Source organism: Larus michahellis, chromosome 6, assembly GCF_964199755.1.
Source record: "Larus michahellis chromosome 6, bLarMic1.1, whole genome shotgun sequence".
NCBI lineage: Eukaryota > Metazoa > Chordata > Aves > Charadriiformes > Laridae > Larus > Larus michahellis.
In genome coordinates, this window is record NC_133901.1 from 63,377,697 (window position 1) to 63,398,456 (window position 20,760).

A 20,760-nucleotide genomic window follows, 5' to 3' on the forward strand; every position below is an offset into this window, starting at 1 on the left:
CCAGGAGTCCAGCCTGGGTGCCCCCTCCGTGTTTGTAGCCTTGGCTTTACCACAAGAAAAGATATTAGGTTGCAGTGGTGATTTATCCGATGAAGGATGTGGCCTCTACAAGCCAATGTCAGGTTTCTCACTAGGCCAGTGCCTATTCGCTAATGGAACGTTCAGGAACATGTGAAGCGAGAGCATTAGCTGGATGTCCGTCCTGCCAGACAGCAGTGTTAGAAAGGGGAAGTTTTATGCATTTTAAAGGGCCTTAAGCAGTGCTGAGTCATTAAAAACTGTACGGGAAAGGGGGCTGTCCCTGCTGTCTTGTGGCCAGAGAGGTCAATAGTAACGCCAAGGCTGCATTGCCAGCCTTATGGTGCATGCGTCCCGCTGGCTGCCATGTTGTGACTGCTGTCCTGGACCAAACCCAAAGAAAACCTTCTCTTGCTGCTTTGTTCAGTTGCTTTTTCTGCTCAGACCCATGACCTTGGCCGGTCAGCACCGTCCCCAGTGAACACGATCGTTGCTTCTGTGGATTTAATGAACTTTCCAGTTCTCTTCTGCACCCAGCTAAGTAACGTCGCCTCTTCCCTGAGCTGCCTGCCCTGCGTGCCTCTATTCGTTTGTACGTACTCCCTTTATTGACACTGCTTGCAGGAGTTGCAGCCAGGCATGCCTACCGACGCAGCAAAACACTACCCTGTGAGTTTACTACACAACTTATAAGTTGCTTATAAGTAAAAATAATATTTCACCTTCTCTTCTTCATAGAAACAGGTTTGCGACTTTGCTCGGTCTCATTTGATGCAGCTGTCGTCCTGTCCCCCACTAACTTTGAGCCCTTTGACCAAATTCAGCCAAATTTAATAGAAGAACAGAGCGCTCAGAAATTCCTGTAGGTTTCAGGAGGAGAGGAGAGAGGTCCCACTGGCGTCCCTACCAAGAGAAAGGCTGCAGCATGACATCTGCCCAAATTGGACACCACCTGGGAGGGAGAAATTATAAATGCCTCTCTCCCCAGGAAAAGCTCACATCCCATTTAGATACCAGAGAATCCAACCCTGAGGAAACAAGGCCTCATTAGTGTCATTGCCCGAGGAACTACTTAATTAAAGGACAACAGAGTTGAGAGCATTGTTATGTAGGCCTTTGTTCCTTACACCTGGTCATTTCCATTGATGTAAAATGTCATCTTTCTGATCTGGTAGCACTTTGCACCCACTTTAGACAAGTATTCCTGACCAGCCGAGGAGGTGCAGAGCCGGGAAGAATCAGACCTTTATTACTGAGGTAATTATAGCCTCACCTAACCATCAGGCGGAGGGTGTACACCTCTATTAGCCAGTGCTCCCACAAAGAGAACAAAGGCTGGCTGGAAAGTGGGAGCCACCCAGGGAGCATCCCTGTGTCCAGCTACACCACTCTCGGGCGGCAGACATGCTGGGGAGGTCATGACCACAAGCTCCCGCATCGCCCCGTCTCCTGCTTGTTTTCCTGGTTTTTAATCCAACTTGACTTAGCGATGCTAGTGAAGGCCATGAGATGGGGAGACTAAAACGAGGAACGGTACCATAACCGAGGAAATCAGCTCTCAGTTAAAATGCTAAAGGAGGTAGGGGGTAGCTTTCAAAGCTTGTCTCAGGAACTAGCCTAATTCTGTTTTCAAAAGCCACTGTTGAGTGCTTTTGAAAATTTTATCCTAGATGCTTGGCTCAAAGACCTTAACCAAAGATATTTTTTTTTCTCTATCCGCTATACGAAAGCTAAATATAAACCAACGTTATTGAACAAAACCCTAACAAAACCCCTGTTGCAGGTCTAGAAAAATCTTTACTCAGGAAATCGAGTTATTGGAGACCAGCATCTAAAGTGTCCTTCAGTTTTGGATGCCTCTTGTTTTGCGTACACGATGTGGCGTAGAAAAAAAACGTTATTTCTAACAGCAAATATTCGCTTGCCGTTCTTTTTATCTCCTCCTATTTGCCTTTTGTTCTCCTGCCCTCAGAAAATCAGGACCTGAGTGTCTCCGAATGGGTAGCTAAAGTTGCTTTTGAAAACGTGGATTAGTCTATTTTCTCCATACAAGTATGTGCGTATGTGTGTCTGCTGTTTGTCTGAAGAGCGCCTTAATGACTTTTCCGCTGATTGACTGTGGGACCACAGGCAGGTCATAAAGCTAGCCTGTGCCTCAGTTTACCCACTGCGACTTCATTAATGCTAACCTACCTCAGGAGGTGTTGTAATGTTTAATATATTATGTGCTCTGTAATCCTTGGATTAAATGTATTATGTAAGTGAAAAGCACCCATTTGATGTGTATGTAAATGCTGCAGTATAATAGGTAGGAGGGTCATTTGGGTGTAAGTGTAATACAAGCGCTGGCAAAAGGCAAAAGGGATTCCATTGTATTGACTTATTTTTAAAGAGCTTTTTATTTACTGAAATGCTCTGGACACCCAGAAGGAGAGACATTCCTCACTAAGCATCTCTGCTGTTTCATCTGTCTTGAAGTGCTTTGATAAATGGATTGAAACTTGTCAGCTTTTCCTGTAGTTTCTGAGGCTCCCTCTGGAAACTCTGTTGAAATGTTATTATTGCAACTTCTTAGAGCGCTACTTAATGAATCGTAACAGATATCCCTGCGAGTCCCGCAGACGCTGTGAGGACCGTGCTTCCTCTCCTTCCCGCTGCAGAAGCAAACACACGGCAGCAGAGCTCGTGTCCTCCTCCACCAAGAGCAGCCGGTCTCTTGCCAGGGAAACACTTCTCACCTTCATGGGCTTCAACCCTAGCCTTGTGTCCTGGCTGTGTGAGGCTTCAGGGACGATGAACATAGCCAGATGTCCCTTGGGTTAGAGATTAATTTTATCTTTTAAGAAGAGACCTTAAGAAGGACAATAAATTAGGTTTAAGTCTGTGATAGTTGATGTCCTCTGTCTCTAGGATGAGATATTTTGGCTTGCTTGCAGTGCCTGAGCTATCCTGAAGCTCAGACTGCTGACTTGGGTGCCCACGGACAGTCTGAACTCACACTGCACACAGGTCCCACCTCCCCTCGGAACAGCCTTTTCTCAGGCAACAGGTACGTGATGTTACCACATGGGCAGTTGAGACGGATGGAGGGGTAAGAGTAGCACCTCTCATGAAGCACAGGAATGACCCAGCAGGGCCATTACATCTGCCTGAGGAAATCTGCTGAGAGGGTGGTCAGAGGTGCCTGACAGGAACACGTTAGTGTGGAGCTGCAGTGGAGGGGGAGGATGGAAAGAAGTCGACCATCTTGGGGTCACCTTGGACTCCAGCAATGTCCTACCCTGTTGCATCCCAGAGTGGAGCAGTGGGATGCCCTGGTGACTTATTTCCTGCCTCCAGCTATTCAAAGGACTCTGGCTCCCCTGTTCTCTCTGAAGCAGGGTGTTTGCGACCAGTGAGGTGCTTGGTTGGGTTGCTTGGTTGTGCTGGGTAGGCTCAAAGATCCTTGTCCTGATGCAACGGTCACTTGAGAGTTTAAAAGTTTTTTGGTGGTTTGTTTGGTGTGTGTTGTGTTGTTTTTTTAGTCTTCTCACTGGGTTTCAGTCGTCCTTGGTTTTGTAAGGATATGAAACTGGGCTGTTGCTGCTCAGGTTGGCATGAAGTGTGAAATGGCTCGACGCACATTGCCGGCAGCATTAATAGCTGTGCCCCTCGCCCTGCCTGGGACGGCTGACGGCTGGCCATCTCCAGCTTGAAGAGTAAGAGCGTGCCTTCCACTTGCCTCCAAATATGAACTTGGCCATCCTGAGTGAGGTAGGCAGGAGGATGGCGGGGGGGGGGGGGGGGGCGGATTTTGGAGGAGCTCCTGGTCAGTGTGGTGTTGGAGCAGAACTACGCAGTGGCTGGGTATGGGTCACCTCGGGGGTGGCTCCGTTACCCTCAGCACGCTGAGGCCATGTTTGATATCCGCAGCCTTTTATTTCACTTTTTTATTAACATTTTGCATATTAAAATTTGTGTAGGCAGCCAGAAGAGAGCAGCATCTACACAATACTCAGCACAATGGAGAGGATTAGGAATCAGTGGCTCAGTTCTTTGGGACCTGGACTCGGGGGGTGGGGGTGGCAAAGTGTCCTTTCTTTACACTTTGTTTTAAAAGTACTTCTAATTTCTTTCTGTGTATCCTCACTGCAACACCATCTATGCCCAGTACTGGTTTGCGGTCTCAGCTGCTAGTTTCAAAAAATCAAATCAAACCAGGGTTACCTTGGTCTTTTTGCTGAGCTGTTCACATTTGCTTTTAAAGTTTCTTCTCTCTTCTCAACCAGCCCAAACGTATTAGTGTGCATACCTAGGTACAGGGATGCCAACATAGGAAATTATTTTCAAAATAACGACTAGTGGTTTGGGATTTTTCTGGCATTTCAGCTGCCCTCGCATGAAATTCCTCCAATATTTTCATTCACAGTAGGAACGCTCTGGAAATCAAACCCCCTAAAAGTTGCCTCTGTTTTATTCCTCCCAAAGTGAAATTGTCCACTTGTCCCTCGTGAGATCCTGGAGGAAACTGTCTGTGCACACACTTTGACACATCTTTGGTGCATTCCACACGAGCCGGTGAAATTACACCAGAAATATGAATTTAGCCCACACAGGGTGTGCGCGCTGCGCTGTCTGCACAGGGCACGCACACACACACGCACACACACACACGTGCCCCAGCGAACGCTCCCATTTCAATTTCAGAATAAGCCATTCAGGACATTGCTGTGTGATTCACTTCATGACTGTGCGCTGTATGCATTCCTCGAAAACGAATGGCTATTCTGTGAATGTTGCCGCTTTGCAAAAATATTTGACGTGGGTTCAGTTGGTTTTAATATTGGGGTTTTTGAAATCTCCGTAATTGTCATGATTACCGTGTGTAATAGAAATTAGAAAGAAGCCTGGGTTTTGGCTTTGAAGCTACCTACTTCTAAGAGTCCATTTTTTTTAAGTTTTCTTTTTAAGGTGCTTCTTCGTGCCCCAGCTAAACTTTCCCCAGATTACGTGTTAGCTATGATAGCTGTTCTATAGTTAGATTTTAATCAGCCTCAGTACACAGTAATGTTAAACACTGAAAGAGCTACTAATTAATCGCCTTTCTGTATGTAACAGAGAGATAAATATCCATCCCGGAGGAATTGTAATTTCATGGTTTCTAATGATGGTTAGATTACATTATCTGGATCACTTAGGCTGTGGGTGTCATAAAAAATGCTCAAAGTCATTTATATTCAGTTTAATTTTTTTTTTTAACTTTGTAAGCCTGAGAAAATAATGCGGTGTTAGCAAGTCTGTTTCATATTTTAGTTAAATATACCTTTGTTGCACTGACTGAATGGATTGAGATGACAGTGACAAACTCAGTTCTTTTCTATTTAACGTGCACCCTCTGCAATCAAATTAACAATGTACAAATCTTCCTCGGGCTTCTGCAGAAGAGTCTGTTGAGTTCCTCGCTGTGGTTGTGCTTTGGGGAAAGGTTTCCTTTTTGGATGTCCTTTTGCACTGGGTGTTTTCTGCTAATTCTTGTATGTTCTGTGAAGTCTCAGTCGCCTGTCTTGAACCAAGAATTAACTGGACTTTTGGGTTGCATCAGGCTGTGGCTCAAATAAAATAATACAACCCGGCAGCGGTGTGAACCTCTCATTTTCCCCTCCCCACTTCTAACTGATTGGAGTCCACGCGCGACTTGTGCGCCTGCACGTCCCCGTCCACAACACACTTAAATTTGGTAGCTGCAAGAATACCAAAAAGGAAAAAAAAACCAAAAAAACACTACTCTATGTATATATTGTAATAGCTAATAGTTGCATATTTTGAAGTTATACTCATTCATATTTAAAAGGCTGAGGCTTCTTTGAACTGCTGTGTTGGAGGGGGAAGTTAATTGTTTCTGAATGAGGATGATACTCCCTTTCCATATCAATTATGTGTGCTGCTCCGAATTATCAATAACGCTCATTTCCAATCTCCGTCGTTCGCAGTTCCGCAGCAGGTGAATGCGCTTCCAGAAAGTTGCCGGGGCTCTGGGGCTGCAGCCCCTTTCTGCATCCGCCGGGAGCCGGAGGTGGGAGGGAACCCCGCAGGAGCAAGGTGAGATAAAGAAATGCGATATATTTCCAAGAGAGAGTTTGTCATCAGTTAGCTAAAATTGCTTCTGAAGTTTCGCTGGCAACTGTTCTACATGTCTGACTTAGTGACGAAGGAACTATACTATCTTAATAGAGAACTCCAGAACTTCAGAAGGGTTTCTCCTTGTTTGAATGCACAGCACAATGAATTTGTACCCACAGAGCATTCACCACTTACATTTCAAAACCTACAGCACACTAAACGTGAAACTTTTGTTCAAATTTCAAGGATTTTGATAGCCCAAGTGAATAGACACTGCCTATTGATTTTTCCCTTACAATGACTCTTGGATAACCTATTTTCTCATTTATTTTTAACGACAGCTCATGAGATTTTACAGCAATTCTGCCCAACCTCCTAATATCAAAATCCCTCCTTGACCCTGAAAATTGTAATTCTGCTATAGATCACAGCTGCTGAATATTACCTTTTACTAAGCTGGTTAAATAAAATATGTCCAAATCACTAGATCCCACAGGCCATGACTGCAATTCTAATTACACAGGGTCTGTATTTCTGCTCTACTGTACAGAAAAGCACAGCTCTCTCAGAGTCCACACCAAAGTGTGGGAATCCAGAATATTGGTTCTAGTTTTGAATTTAAAAAAAAAAAAAAAGTTACACTGCTCTTCAATGATTTTCCTGTAAAACTTTTACAAGGGAACCAAGCCCTTTTGATGTGTTCCGTACAATAAAATGCTGTGTAAGTCTGGAGGACAGAAGCATGTGGCGAGAATTTTCTTATGATTGGGGGATGGGTGTATTTGATGTGTACCCATTTCAAAATCAAAAAAAAAAAAAAAAAAGAAAAAAAAGTCTCACACTACTCTTAGGCTGCATATTCTGCACAATGGCTTGGGAAACCAATGTAAGGAAACTAATTCTGGCCATTAAACATATCCTTTCCCCTCCCACTGCTTATTCAAAGAGTGATCACATGCTCCCTGCTGCAAGTTACACCATTATAGAATTTAGATATGGAAGAAACCTATTAGATTAGCCGTTCCACCTACTGATGTGGGATTGTTCCCTGGAGAACCTTATTCATTAGTGGATCACAGCCTAACCTCGTGGGCACACTGTGCCAAGACCATCTTGGGTTTGTTCTGCTTTTTCCCCCCATCCTTTCCCTCCGGTGCTCGGAGAGCGGCTGAGGGGGTGGTTAGGTGAGGAGCACGGTGGAGGAGATGGTCGGGGTGGCGGTTTGGATGCTTGTGCGGGTGATTAGTTTGTGTACTTTTTTAATTAGTATCCAAGTACGGAGGACTAGATGGGGATGGGGGGTGGTCTTATTCAACGTAATTCACTGTAAGATCTTCTGGAGCCCAGTGGTCTTCTGCAGCAAATCACCTTCATAGCTTGCCCCGATTCTGCAGTGTCCTCAGATCTTGTCTCCATTTTGCTTTCTGCTTTCAGTCTTTTGTGAGCAGATGGAGTCAAACTTTTAATTGCTTGCCTGCCAGGGAAGGCAGCTTGGCATTTTGCCGCTTTTCCAGGACAGAAAGTTTTTATTTCAATTATTCTATGGTCCAATCCTATAAAACTCTGAGCTTTGCAGGGCAGCTGTGGGTGCCTGGCATGCCTCATGGTTGTGCCTGGTACTGGGGCACTTTGGGCTGGGTTTCCTACTCCAGACTTTTCCTCTCAGAGCTTCACTTGCACCTTCTGTCCTGGTAACTTCTCTTGGCGATTCCCCTTGTGGAGAATCCCTGGGAGGACTCAGCGCCAGCCCGTTCTCTGGGGTCAGCCACTCATGGTGTAATAGTCTGAGTCAAACCCGCTATTGAAGCACTTTAAGTCTGTCACTTTAGGCAAGATTATTTGTTTCTACCATGTGGGAGCTGCCAGTTGTCCCCTGTTCTGGCCCCTGTGTGTATGAGCCCTGCACCACGCTGCGTCTGCACCTTTCCTCCACGGGCCACCCACGCATGGACTACCCCCTCCAGGCCTTTGCAAGGTCCCCAGAGGTGAAACCAAGGTCCAGAGAGATCTGTCTGCAAGCAGACATCTGCTGACCCCAACAGGGACCACCATGAGTCCTGCAGAGCCCAGACCAGGTACGGGGAGCCATCACCACACGGGAGAGCCTGCATCCTTTGGAGATGCGCTCCCCCTTCCTCCGAGGACCGGGTCCTCAGAGCTTCCCTTCAGTTGGTAGAGACTGGGAAAAGTGTGAGAAAGGGAGGGGAGCAGCAGCCTGCAGTTTCAAAGTTCTGGTTTCCGCCCTCAGAATATAATAAATGGCTGCTGAGGTACTTGACATGGAGCTAAAGTCTGTAGGGTGAATTTTCAGCGCAACGCACAGGAAATTATATGCACAATTACTGTTGTTAACAGAGCCTGGGCATGTAACTCCCTGCACAGCAGGCTGGAAATCTTCCCCATGCATGTTTAATGGGGTTTGGGTTGCTACATTCCTAGGGCTGTGTCCCTTTTCTAATGCCTGGTGTCCTGGATGAAACAAAGGAAGTACTGAATGTAAAAGAGATTTTATTTTGCTATTAAAATAATATTCTCTTGATCTGCACTCTCCCTCTAATGCCAAAGAACTTCTTGCCTCACTCAGTGATCCCTTAACCTTTCTGTTCTGTGAGAAAAAAAAAAAATAGAGAGAAGAAAATCACAGCTTTATTTATTTATTTTTTCTTCTTCTAAATGTGTTCCACATAACCTGCTCATCGATGTTCATACAAATGAGTATATACGTGTTCGTACAGGCAGCACAGTTATTCTAGTGATGGATGTTGTTGAAATAAGTGTAGGTCGTAACACAGAAAATACTCATCTAAATCTTAATGCAAAAATGCTTCTGAGTAAATAATATATTTGCACATCTTCATAGGAAAATGAATTGTATGTGCCATTTCACTAATCAGGCTTGTATTTAAAATGTCTCCCTGCTCAGGAGGTTATTAATGTGGTATTTAAACTTCAGTACATTGTACACTGGGAAGGGTCTGTAAATTTGGGATTGTCTTTTGCTTCCATGCTGTTTATTTAGTTTTATGTACCATAATTGTTTTCCTTTCCCCCAAAGAAGGTTATCATCTCCTGCACCTAGATCAATTAAAATGGACTTTAATTACCTTCAATAAAAATTAAATTACTCCCCTAAACTAACAGTTTTGCAGCTAAAAGAAGCTTATGTTTACAGCCGTGCTGTCTTATTGGTAGAAATTTTCTTCGACCCACATTATGCTCGACTTTCTGCAAGGCAGAAAGCAAGGTGCTGTAAACTGAGACTAGAAACACCAAAGTAAAAACACACACACATCAAATTATATATATATATATAAAAAAAAAATACATCAAATACATATACAAGTTTCTAAAAGGTTTCAATCATTCTAAAATTGCACATGATTGCTCTTCGGCTCCCTAAAACGCTTTCATCTAAGAGCAGAAAAAAGTGTAGCTTTCTCAAGTTTTAAAAGCATTGTTGGGGCATGCCTAATAGATTTGTCTAACTCGGTGTGCCTTGATATATGCAGCAGGGTTGATTGTGTTCTCCTCAGCATAGAGCTTGAAACTGTAAATAATTTTTTGAAGTAAATAGTCACTTGATAATTGCTTAATGAAGTATCACACACCAGCAGTTTTGAATACAAAAAAAAAAAAAAAAAAACCAAGTTCAAACCTACCGTGTGGTGTCTCCTTTTACTGGAAATGGGCTTTTACTTTTAAACTTCTGTTATATTTGGAGAGAAGTAATCCCACGGAAAATGATACCAGTACTAATAGGGAACATACTATCTTTCATGTGGGTATTTTTTTCATGTTTAAGGTTTCTTTGTTATTATCTCAGTAGCAAGACTCTCCACACAGTCTTAGGCAGAAAATCAAAATATGCCTTAAAGCAATAATCTTTTAATAAGTATCAAATGTCTTTCAATGAGATAAAAGAATTCTGTAGCATGCTTATACACACACACACACACACACGCACTTACTTCACCATTAATCTTATTTTATACCTTTTCAACACTATTTTAGGGAGTCTTTTTTTTCTTAACCAAGACTAAACCCCCCTCACAAATTTTAGATAGTTGAATTTCTAAATGCTACTAAAAATTTTGGTAAAATTGGTCTCTCCACTTGTTGTCACTCCTTGTTCAGAGGACTTTGGGAGATGGGAGCATCTCCTGTGGCCTCAGACATTTCCATCAGCCAAAACAGGGGTGTTGCTCAAAACTTCTTTAAGACACCAACCTTCTTTAGGACACCAGCTTGGAGAATTAAGTCTTTTTGCATTGATTTTTTCAGGAGTGGAGGATGGAGTGTATTCACACAGCCAGATTTTGGGTGGGTAAAGCTGGGATCCTTCAGACGAGGTGCAAGGAGCCTGTATAACTCTGCTAATGGACACAAAGGGACACTGGGCTTCACCATCCAGGCCCAGACTTGTCCCACCCAACTTTAGGTTCTTACCCAGGGAGACTAAGTTAGTGGGTTAGTGATCTGAGGTGCCTTCTATAGGCAGCAAAGATACACAGGGAAGATCCCTAAGGTTAGACTGGGGAAGCATGCTGCCAGTCTCTTGCTAAGGAGGAAGGAATGAACGCAGCGGGCATGGTTACTCTGCAGGTGAAAGCGGGGGAAGTCTGGACTGCCACTGATGAGGGGAACAGGTTCAGCCTTCTCCTTCGTGAATCATAGAATGGTTTAGGTTGGAAGGGACCTTAAATATCATCTAGTTCCGAACCCCCTGCCATGGGCAGGGACACCTCCCACTTGACCAAGTTGCTCAGAGCCCCATCCAACCTGACCTTGAGCACTTCCAGGGATGGGGCATCCACAGCTTCTCTGGGCAACCTGTGCCAGTGTCTCACCACCCTCAGAGTGAAAAATTTCTTCCTAGTATCTAATCTAAATCTACCCTCTTCCAGTTTGAAGCCATTACCCCTCATCCTATCACCACATGCCCTTGTAAAAAGTCCCTCCCCAGCTTTCTTGTAGGCCCCCTTCAGATACTGGAAGGCTGCTATAAGGTCTCGCTGGAGCCTTCGCTTCTCCAGACTGAACAACCCCAACTCTCTCAGCCTGTCCTCATAGGAGAGGTGCTCCAGCCCTCTGATCATCTTTGTGGCCTCCTCTGGACCCGCTCCAACAGGTCCATGTCCTTCTTGTGCTGAGGACTCCAAAGCTGAAGTCAGGGGAAAGAATACTGCATGCTCTTAACTCTCATACGGCCTTAGACTCCAACCTGTTTGTTGAGACGAGAACAATATCTGTGTCCGACATCAAAATGCGAGGCATACTTCCCAGCCCTGCTGCTTACCTGTGACTGTGACATGCAAGGTGCAGTGCTCACTTGGTGCTGTTGGAGTGGACATGCTTTGTGCTCAGAGTCTCTCCTCGTGGTGAGAAGCTGGAGCATTTCCACCCCACAGAAAATAAGCACGAAGGGGAGGAGGTGCTGCACTGCAGAGCGCAGAGCTGCTCCATTCTCCAGTGACTTAAATGGGGCCTTGAGGGCGTGAAGTGGGAAGAGGTTGGGTTTTTTGGAAAATGATGCCTCTTGCAACTTGGCTTCGGTGACAACAAGCTGCAAGTTGCCTACATGCCACAGGTTAGGTTGTCAAAGTTGTTGTCTTTCCTAATGCTCTTTGTGACAAATACTCCTAATTGCTTCTCACTTTCATAGTTTTCCGTGCCTCCTGGCTAAGACATCCGTCTGTAGCCTTTATGGTTTGTCCTTTCAAAGCTTGGCCTCAGTTGTGTCTGTCTGTGTTTTCTGTTTCTTACCAGCTCGAGCATCCCCTCCCCGTCTCGCCATCCCTCCGAGCCTGCGGAGCGACGCGCGGGTGCCTGCCAGCTGCTTCGGAGACCGAGCTCTCCGTGCCTTTCCCGGCAGCTGAGCGGCACGTTGCCCCGTGTTTGCTACACCTGGTGCATAAAGATGCACGACTTTCCTCTCTTGGAACAACCCAAAGCATGCGTGGCACACTGAATCCAAAAATAGGAATGCCATCACTGGCTACTTAGAGGAAAACGCAGTGAAAGGAAAAAGAAAACAAAACGAAATGTGGTTTGTCTCTTTTATGGAGATGGGTCCAAATTCCTTACCTACTGAGCCAGACCTCCCTTAGCATCTATGGTGGTGCTAATTTGAGTTGCGAACTCATGATTACTTTTTTAAGAAATCTACATATTAGTGTTGCAAGAAGGAGACTTTGAAAGCCTTTTAAGTATCTTTCTCATTAATTTACTTAATCCTCTGATCTTGCCTTCTTTTAAGTTGTTTATTTTTAAAAGAAAGACAAAAGGGAGCTGGAAAGCTTTGTTACTAAAAGAAAGGTTTTTAAAACTGTATGTGATACAAAGTAATTAAGAGAATATAAATATAGGTGTAAGTAGTACACAAACACACGGAGTCTGTGTGCTGGGAGAGCTTCCTCCCCTGGCTTTAAAGGGAAGCAGCGGACGGGGTGGCAGAGCGCAGGCAGCAGACCTGCACCTCAGGCACTGGCCATAGTAACCCTCTCCTTTCTACACATTCATTGTCTTTCTTCAAGGTTTTTAAATGCTAAAAGGCACAAAAAAAAAAAAAAAAGGTTTTTGTAGTGGAGAAGGTGGAACCAATTTCTGTAGCTGATGAAAGCTTCAAAATTTTCACATCATTTTTTGTTCTGAGGTGTTTCATGAAAATTTTCAAAAGTGACCTGAGATTTCAGTCTTCTCCGCTTGAGAGTGCTCAGTTGTTTGGGATGTGTAAACTTTCTTTTTCAGAAAGTAAGTTGCTTGTCCATCTCTGGAAATCAGGTTCCCTCCAAGGTGCTCAGCACCCAAAAGAAAACCCCACCAGAGGCATCCAAAACCATTCTTTACTTTTAAAGGTTTTTACTCAGATAACCGGGACAGGGCAGGCCTGAATTTGGGATGAAAGAAAACTTAGATGAGCAGGGAAGTTATTCCCCAAGGACTATATCCTCAGTGATACTGTGAGCCAGCAACCCCCGTAGCTTTCAGCATCTCTCATGATCAGACTGGATGTCTTTTGCCCGAGGCTGAAAAATCTCATCCTCTCTAAAACCAAAGAGATGTTGGCTGTGAGTTATGATTAGTAATAGAGTCCATTTGTGGGGAGGTGGGGGGAAGGGGAGAAGATGGACCCAGAATCATAAGATTTTATGTGCTCGGCTGATTTCCAGACAGCCACGGAGGACTGCCCTGGTCTGGGTAGTTCACCGCTTAAGCATAGAAACTAAGAGAGAGCACAGGGAACAGCAAAGGGAGAGCAGACAAGCAAATCATAGGTAAGTAGTCTGCATTCTTTATAAGTGGCATAACTGAAATGTACCTGGTTGAAGGATAAACCCAGGGAGTTACACCATCTAAAAGGCCACCTGGAAGAAAGATCAACATCGCCGGGGTGAAGTGCTGTCAGGAAGACAAACCCCAACGAGCGTATTGGCAAAACAGAGTGGGAGGACGTCCAAGTGCCTGCTCGGAGCATCAGCACCCAACTCCTCTCACCGGCGGAGTAGGAGGACGGCAGCACGGCACTGCTGACAAGGGTGTCAGATGCTCATCCACAGTCAGCTCTCACCGGCCTGTCTGGATGAACTGCTGAGCGAAAACATTCCAAATTTGGAGGCCCACAAAAGGGGGTAAGTTGTGTTTGGCCGGGCTCTAATTGCATCCTTGCATTACTCTGCAATTAACTGCTGCCACAGTCTGCTCCAGAGGAGGGAGCGTGCCAGCTCCGTTCCCGGGCAGCCCCGGAGGCTGGAGGAGCTCATGGCTCTCGCTCCGGGGGGTGACCTGCTCGGATGGCTCCGCGGCTCTACTGCCAGCCCTGCTGGCAGTGCCGGTCTTCCCAGGGTGATGTGCGTTCCTCCTGTGGCATGGTTCTCTTTGCAGGCATTAAAAGTTTGAGAAATCACATAGAAAATGTAGGGCAAGGAGAACACATCGATTTTCACTGATTTCATGTATCTTAGGAAAGACATGACTAGAGGAAAATGCGAGCGCAGTTTTCCATAGCATTTACTGTGGCTGCTTTCAATGCATGCCTCAAAAGGAGGCAGTGTCTCGCAGAAAATACGTAATTCTGTCAAGGTACAGAGGGGAAAAGAAGAATAATTTTGCTCTTGCTTTACAGATCACTATAGTTCTGATGTCAAGAATAGCATGGTAAAGTAGCACAAGTTCCGGAATGAAAGGAAAAGCAGTGTTTAACCCCCCGATTGGGATGTGCTCCTCATTTCTAAAGTGTGTCTCACTAAATCCTTGCCTGTAGGGGAGAGACGGGAAGGGAGAGAACAGATTTATAACTCCCAGTGTCCGGGATTGCTGGTGTTGGCCTCAGCTTCATCAGCTGGAATCATGGGGGCCTGGGGTACGAAGAATGGGTGCAGAAGAAGGAGGCAGAAAGGAGGTTCTCCGTAGGCCCCAGCGTTGAGTAACAAGTCAATCCTTTGCAAACTTGCCTTGTTTAACCCTAAAAGGGGCACAGCCCAGAGCAGCACAGGGTGCCGGTGCAGCCAGGGCAGCAAAGGGTGCTGCTGGCCAAGCTTTCCTGGGGTCCCAGGTGTGGGCTGGCTCCTGGATTCCTGCAGGAGATTCCTTTTATTTCTGGCCATCCTCCCAGTCTCCCGGGGAGCAGCTGCAGCACGCGACAGTTTTTCCAAAGCATGTGAGTGGCAGACAGCCCTTGGCCAGCCCGGAGGAGCAGGCAGCCTCCACCGGAGCACTTCTGGGTAAAAACTAAGAGAGTAAGCCTGGTTTGGATGTCTGCATTTCATCTGGAAACGCCACCAAGGGCAAGAGGAGCTCAAGGTCCCTGCACCTTGGAGCTCCTCCATCTTGGGCACCTGGCAGCTGGTGGCAGTTTGTGCTGCAGGCGAGTGCGCATAGAATCATAGAACCATTTAGGTTGGAAAAGACCTTTAAGATCATCGAGTCCAACCACGAAGAATGTGTGTGGCTTGACTCCAGTTGTTCATTGCCTTCTCTGCCTAGCAGAGCCCACTTTGGGTTTATGGGCAATGAGGAGGTAACAGGGGGAGGAGAAGCAGATGGGTGAGGGGCATGTCTGGTTCCAGGAGGTGTTTTGCATCTTAGTGTTTTTTTAATTTTTTTTTTTTTTTTACAAATATAGGCACTTGCATAAACATAATGCCATGCTGAAAAGAACAACTGTGTATATGTCATCTTGGTGTATGTGACTGGACACACAAAAAAGCAAGGTTCCCTGGCTGCATCGGGTGGTAACAGCTGGCATGCAATCTCCTCATGTGAACCTAAAAATGCTCATAGGTCAGGGCTCTGAAAGAAAAGAACTTTTTTCCCAGTCTGGCCTTTTTGTCAAGAAGTAGAAGAAAACATTTTCTTTATTCTGGTGGTTAAATTACTGCACATAAAAAGTTACCACAGTGAAGCATCTTCCTCATTGTTACAGCCCAAGGCACCGAGAAGAACCAGTTCAGCCCTTTGGGAAGATGCTGGTGGCAGCGGGTTTTTAGCAGGAATTTCTGTTGCCTGGAATGAGTAAACTGAGTCCTGCTGGTTGAGCAGCTCAACCAGTCTTCACCCGCAACCTGCCTGAGAACTGAGGCGTCTTGGTACAGCTTGGCGAAGTTAACACAGGTTCAAAATGACGAGGAAAAGTGTGTCTGACCTATTTTAACTTTTTTCTGTTATTTTTCCTGCTGCGTTTTCTCCCAGTCCCATAAACAAGCCAGGCACAAGTTTAGATGTGATCCATTCACACATCCATCTTATAATATCCAAGTTCCTTCCACATATGATGAATAGCCAGGGCTGGCCTGCTGTTCTGCCTCATCGCCCCTTTTGGAGCACAACCTTTGCAAGGGATTTGAGGTGGGGTGGAATCTGGTTTGTCAGGGAAGTGATTATCTTAGGTTTTGCTTTATGGAAAAGAAAGGAGAATGAGATGGGACTGGATGTTATGACCCTCCTCCCCACCCCACCCGCTGCTGGTGGGCTTTGCGCCTCCTTACAAACTGCCTGTGACTCAGCCCCAGCAAACTCCAGAAGCTGGAGTCCTTCGATGGATGCGATCCTTCTCCTTTTGTACCTTCTCCAGAAGACACACACACATCCCAGCCGGTGATTGTGCGTCCAGAAGAGCTGAGCTGGGCATCCCTCCAGAGGCAAGGCCAAGTTACGCTTTAGGGACGAAAGGCAATAAAGACTAAATAGTGTTTACCTTATGTTTCTCATTCGCAGCCTGCCTTAAATCATTTGTAACAGGGGCGGGGAGGAGGGGGAAGGGGGACGATATTGGGATTGTGTGCAGCCCGAATGCCAAGAAGTGCTTTTGCCTTCCCAGGAGATGAGCTCTGTGGAGCCCTGCAGGGTGGGATCGCTTATTTGGTAATGTGAACGCAAGGAGCAGAAGCACAAGCAACCAGCACAGCAATAGCATTAGATCAGAGGATTTGGACTTCGCTGTGGTCCCACACCCAAGTCAGGCACAAAAATACGCGAGCGTACATTCGCAGATGTGCACATGCATGTGCTCATGGAGGCTATTTTGATTGAAAAAAAGGAGAGGATTCATTGTTTCTATCAAATGATCCACTTTTCTGGAAAGCAGCAGTGTGCTGCGGGCGCCAGGACCACAGAACCAGACTTTCTGTGGGATCCTGCGTGAGGTCCCTCATTTGGACTCTCTTCTATTGAGGCGGTGAAATGAAAGTAGGTGCCCCCACTCCCGAGCAGGGCATCGTCGGACTCCTCTTGTGTAAGGAATTGTTCAAAAATAAGCCACAGACTAAGATCCAGACTATGTTACTTTGCCCAGCTAGATTTGCCAGCGTTGCCTTGACTCTGGTTCCAGCTTTTGCGTGGGGGTGCACGCGTGTTCACGCGAGTGCTGTGCAGAATAAACAGGTACCGCCTTCTCGACCGCATTTGAACCGATTTATTTAAAGGCTAATGCATAAACCCCAGCAACAGATAACAAATTTAGCATGAAAGCAAAGTGTAATCACCTTCAGGAACTTGCCAGTTTGACCATTTAGGAGTCTGAACGGGTATTGATTTGAGGCGAATATTCTAAAGTTTGCATTACCCTTTGAAAAGTGCTAATGTAGTTCTTGTCACTTTAAATTAACTTTAGATAAGAGGGACTGACAGAAACATGAAGACGTGTGAACTATATTTGACTGATATTCTGTCAAATATTGCATGGGGTTATGATCCACAACTTTTCCCATCTGCTGCTCAAACCTGAATCCTTGAATGCACAATGGATTAATTACCATATTTTGTTCTGATTTCGCTTAGTAGTATAAAAGACTGTGAATGTCAAATGTAGCCTTACCTGCCTTCTTTTTCTAAGGGTAAGGTATATGAGGAGGGGAGGATTCTGTAGCAATTTTTCACACCCGCATATAATGATTCGCTAAGTGCACCTCTTCTCAAATAATTAGATTCCCAGAAGTTAACCAGAGTAACACAGCACTCAGAATTTCATTCACTCCTTTCCTTGGAGACTTTTTTCCCCCCTCAGTAATAAAAGGAATGAGCGCTGATGTAGCATGTTCCATCCGCTGCACTTTACAAGCGGCAGTATAAATACATGAAGGTTTGCCGTTCGGTGTCGTTGCAGAAGGGTACGGCGTGGAGCAGAGGAGGTCAACACTTTCTACTGATGTTATGTTTCCTAGAAGGCCTGACATTGATTCCCCGGTACCACCTGCCTGTCCCAACAACTCAGACCGACACTGGGTAAACTAGCCTGCCCCTTTCTGCAGCTGGACAGCCAGAGAGGTGGATGTCTTAAATTAAAGGCTCCTTTGAAAATAGAGGCAGTATTAACGTGCCAGAAATCCCCTGGTGTTTCAGTGACAAAACTCAAAAGCCTTCAGTAAAAACTTTTTTCTTCTCACCTCCTTTTCCCCCTGTACCATTTGGATGAGCTGAGTTATCTTGACTTCCAGCTGAAGGAAATAATGTCCACTTTAGTTTATATACTGGGAAGTAAACCCTGCTAATAGCCAATTCCTTCACTTTGCAGAGCCCTTAGCCCACGTATCTCTTGAGGGTTTTTTCTTTAAGGGGACACTGCACATTGCAGTGACGTCCTGGGTTACATTCTGGCACCACACCATGTAACGGATAGAAAACGTTTCTATGTGTGTCTTGTTGACTCTCGTATTCCTGTGGCAGTGAGGGAGTGCGGTTATCCAGAAATAAGCAAGCTCGACGATGGTGTGAAAGGAAGATTGAACGTATGAGGTTAGACAGAGTTGTAAGATGGAATTACAAACCCATCTCTTATTACAGTGAAGTCCCTTCTGGAAGAGCTTCATAATAATACACTTGGGAGTTACCGTGCACCCAGTCCTGTCTTTTATATGTTTTGTCACTTTTTGGAGATTTAAGAATAACATTGCCTTTCTCCAGTACTAGACTACTAGATAGATTCCTTCAGACATATCCGTAGCCATTCCTCTGGACAATTTCTTTTTTTCTTCAGTAAACTCATGTTTTCACTTCATTCTTCTTTCTTCAGTCCTTTTCTTATGAAATCTCCAAGACTTGATTTGGGGATTATTTGCTCTTAGTTTCCTTTTGTGATTACCAAATGTAGGGGAAAGTCCTACACAGAAAATGCCTCTGTTTTGTTTGGGAGAATATCCTGGTTTGAGGTAAAACAGAACCAATTTTCTGTTCAGTAATTTTACTTCTTAGCTAGGCCTCTTCTAACTCTCTGAAATTAACAGCGCGTTGTGTCTAAAACAGTTCGTTCAGCGTGATAAGACAGTTTGTGCCGAGGAATGGTACGCACAGAGGCTCTTGCTTATACTTATTTCTATAACAACCAAGGTCAGCTAATATCGTTATTTGCCCCGTTGGAGGGTTGGAATCGGAAAAGCGTAGAGGGGTCCCACCTGCAGGGAGGCACGGACAGGACAGGTGACGCAAAATTGACCAACAGGGGTATTCCATCTGCTACAAAGGTGCAGGCTTGTCCTTCGTATCTGGTTGTCTTTGATTCTGGGGGGCGAAGAGGATGAAGAAGGCATTAAGTGAGCCCAAGGAGGAGAAAAAATGGGAGTTTAGGTATGGCATATATTACCAAGTTCTCACTCTTTGGCTGGAAGGTAGTCCTCAGGCCGAATGCGTTCCTGTCCTCTTGCAGTAGCAAGTATGTAAAAGGATACCAATAATAGCAAGCACATAGCTGGTAGCTACTGGACAACTAAAGCGATCAATAACCTTTCAAACTCAGCTGATGGTGCCATCCAACACCAGCGAATGTTCAGGTGGGATTTTGGAAAACACTCATCATTAAACTCACTCAGCTTCTGTGAAGTCAATCCCACTGAAAGCCGATGCCTTAAACACTCTACTGGGGGGTCAAAGGAGAAGCCTTCTGTTTTAGTGACGCTTTTCGTCTTCTCTTCATCTAGCTGGCATCTGGGCCAGTTTAATAATCTTTGTTCTGAGTGGTGTAAGGTCATTAGCAAAACCTTAATGGGGACAAAGGTTGCAGCACTGGACCTCTGTTTAGGGTATCCGTTCCAAAAGGAAAAGGTATGATGTTTCTTTAGACCATCTTGCAAGTGACATAAAGATTAATGAGGGATAGACAAATGCCCTTGCTCCAAAGTCAGCAAAAAATAGAAGGTTCTGTTTAAACTTTTCAAAATGAATTACAGTCAGGTGCTGACTATCAAGAAAAGAAATGAAATCTGAGTTGAAGAGTCTGGAATAATTCTCTGGGTCTTTCCCCAAACCTGTCACTCTTTTCTACGGATATGAATATTAAGGGATAACAGAATCTGCAAATCTACACATCCTGAGTTTGTGAGGCAAGTTGGGGACTCAAAAAAGATCACTTAGGCGCTGCAAAGGTCGGATATTTAGAAAACTCCAGTATTTCAAGCTGATTAATGGATGTAGAAGGGGAAAAATATTTGAATTTTTATACCTTTTTTAGAGAGTCCAGATTTACTTCTTGGGGCTGGTAGAAGAAAGGGTAGGAAAAAAATCTCCTCTGCTGCAAACATCTTTATGCATACGATGAAGACTAATTACAGTTAGTTACACAGGAAGTTACACACACAGATTTTTGTTTTAGCAAGGCAATTCAGCTCCATTTGAATTGTTTAGGCAAGATAATTTTATATTATAATCACATGTTGTCTTTCAAAACTACACGTATGTGTGGATGCTACAAATATGTTTTACCATGTGGAAAGAGGTCATAACAGCTTCAGAAATGTTTAGTGGGGCAAACCAGAGGCAGGTAAGAATGAGAACGAAGTAATGATCCGTTGTTGCTGCTTGTTTTCGAAGGAAACCATTGGAACACTGTAGACCAGCTCCCTGCTACGTTCCAGAATACATTCTACAGTTTTGGTGGCTTTTTTAACCTCAGTTTTACTAACTTTATAGTGATTGTAAATGTACAAAGCCCTGGTGTGACTCAGGATGTACACGCCATCAAGTTTCAAGTGATAAGGTCTCTTCTTTAAGGTGGAGTTAACGTGTATCCTTCTATCTGCCAAGAGATACGGTCAAGTGCCGTACTATTTGGAAAATGCATTTTTAGCTGTCCTTATGTTTTAAAACATTTTGTTAGTGTCATGTTTCCAAATGAACAATTGTTTTCCTTAAAAAAAAAAAAGAATCAGCATTGTTGAA

General features: G+C 44.9%; 1 protein-coding gene across 1 annotated transcript in view; it reads left to right on the plus strand.

Annotated features, from left to right (window-relative positions):
- Nucleotides 1–12,672, plus strand: part of VTI1A (vesicle transport through interaction with t-SNAREs 1A) — a 290,579-nt gene extending 277,907 nt beyond the window's left edge. The window contains exons 8-9 of the mRNA XM_074591124.1: nt 5,988–6,096; nt 11,884–12,672. Of these exons, the coding sequence (XP_074447225.1) occupies nt 5,988–6,096; nt 11,884–12,120 (346 nt within the window). The 3' untranslated portion in view covers nt 12,121–12,672. The remainder of the gene's footprint in view (nt 1–5,987; nt 6,097–11,883) is intronic.
- Nucleotides 12,673–20,760: the final 8,088 nt, after the last annotated feature.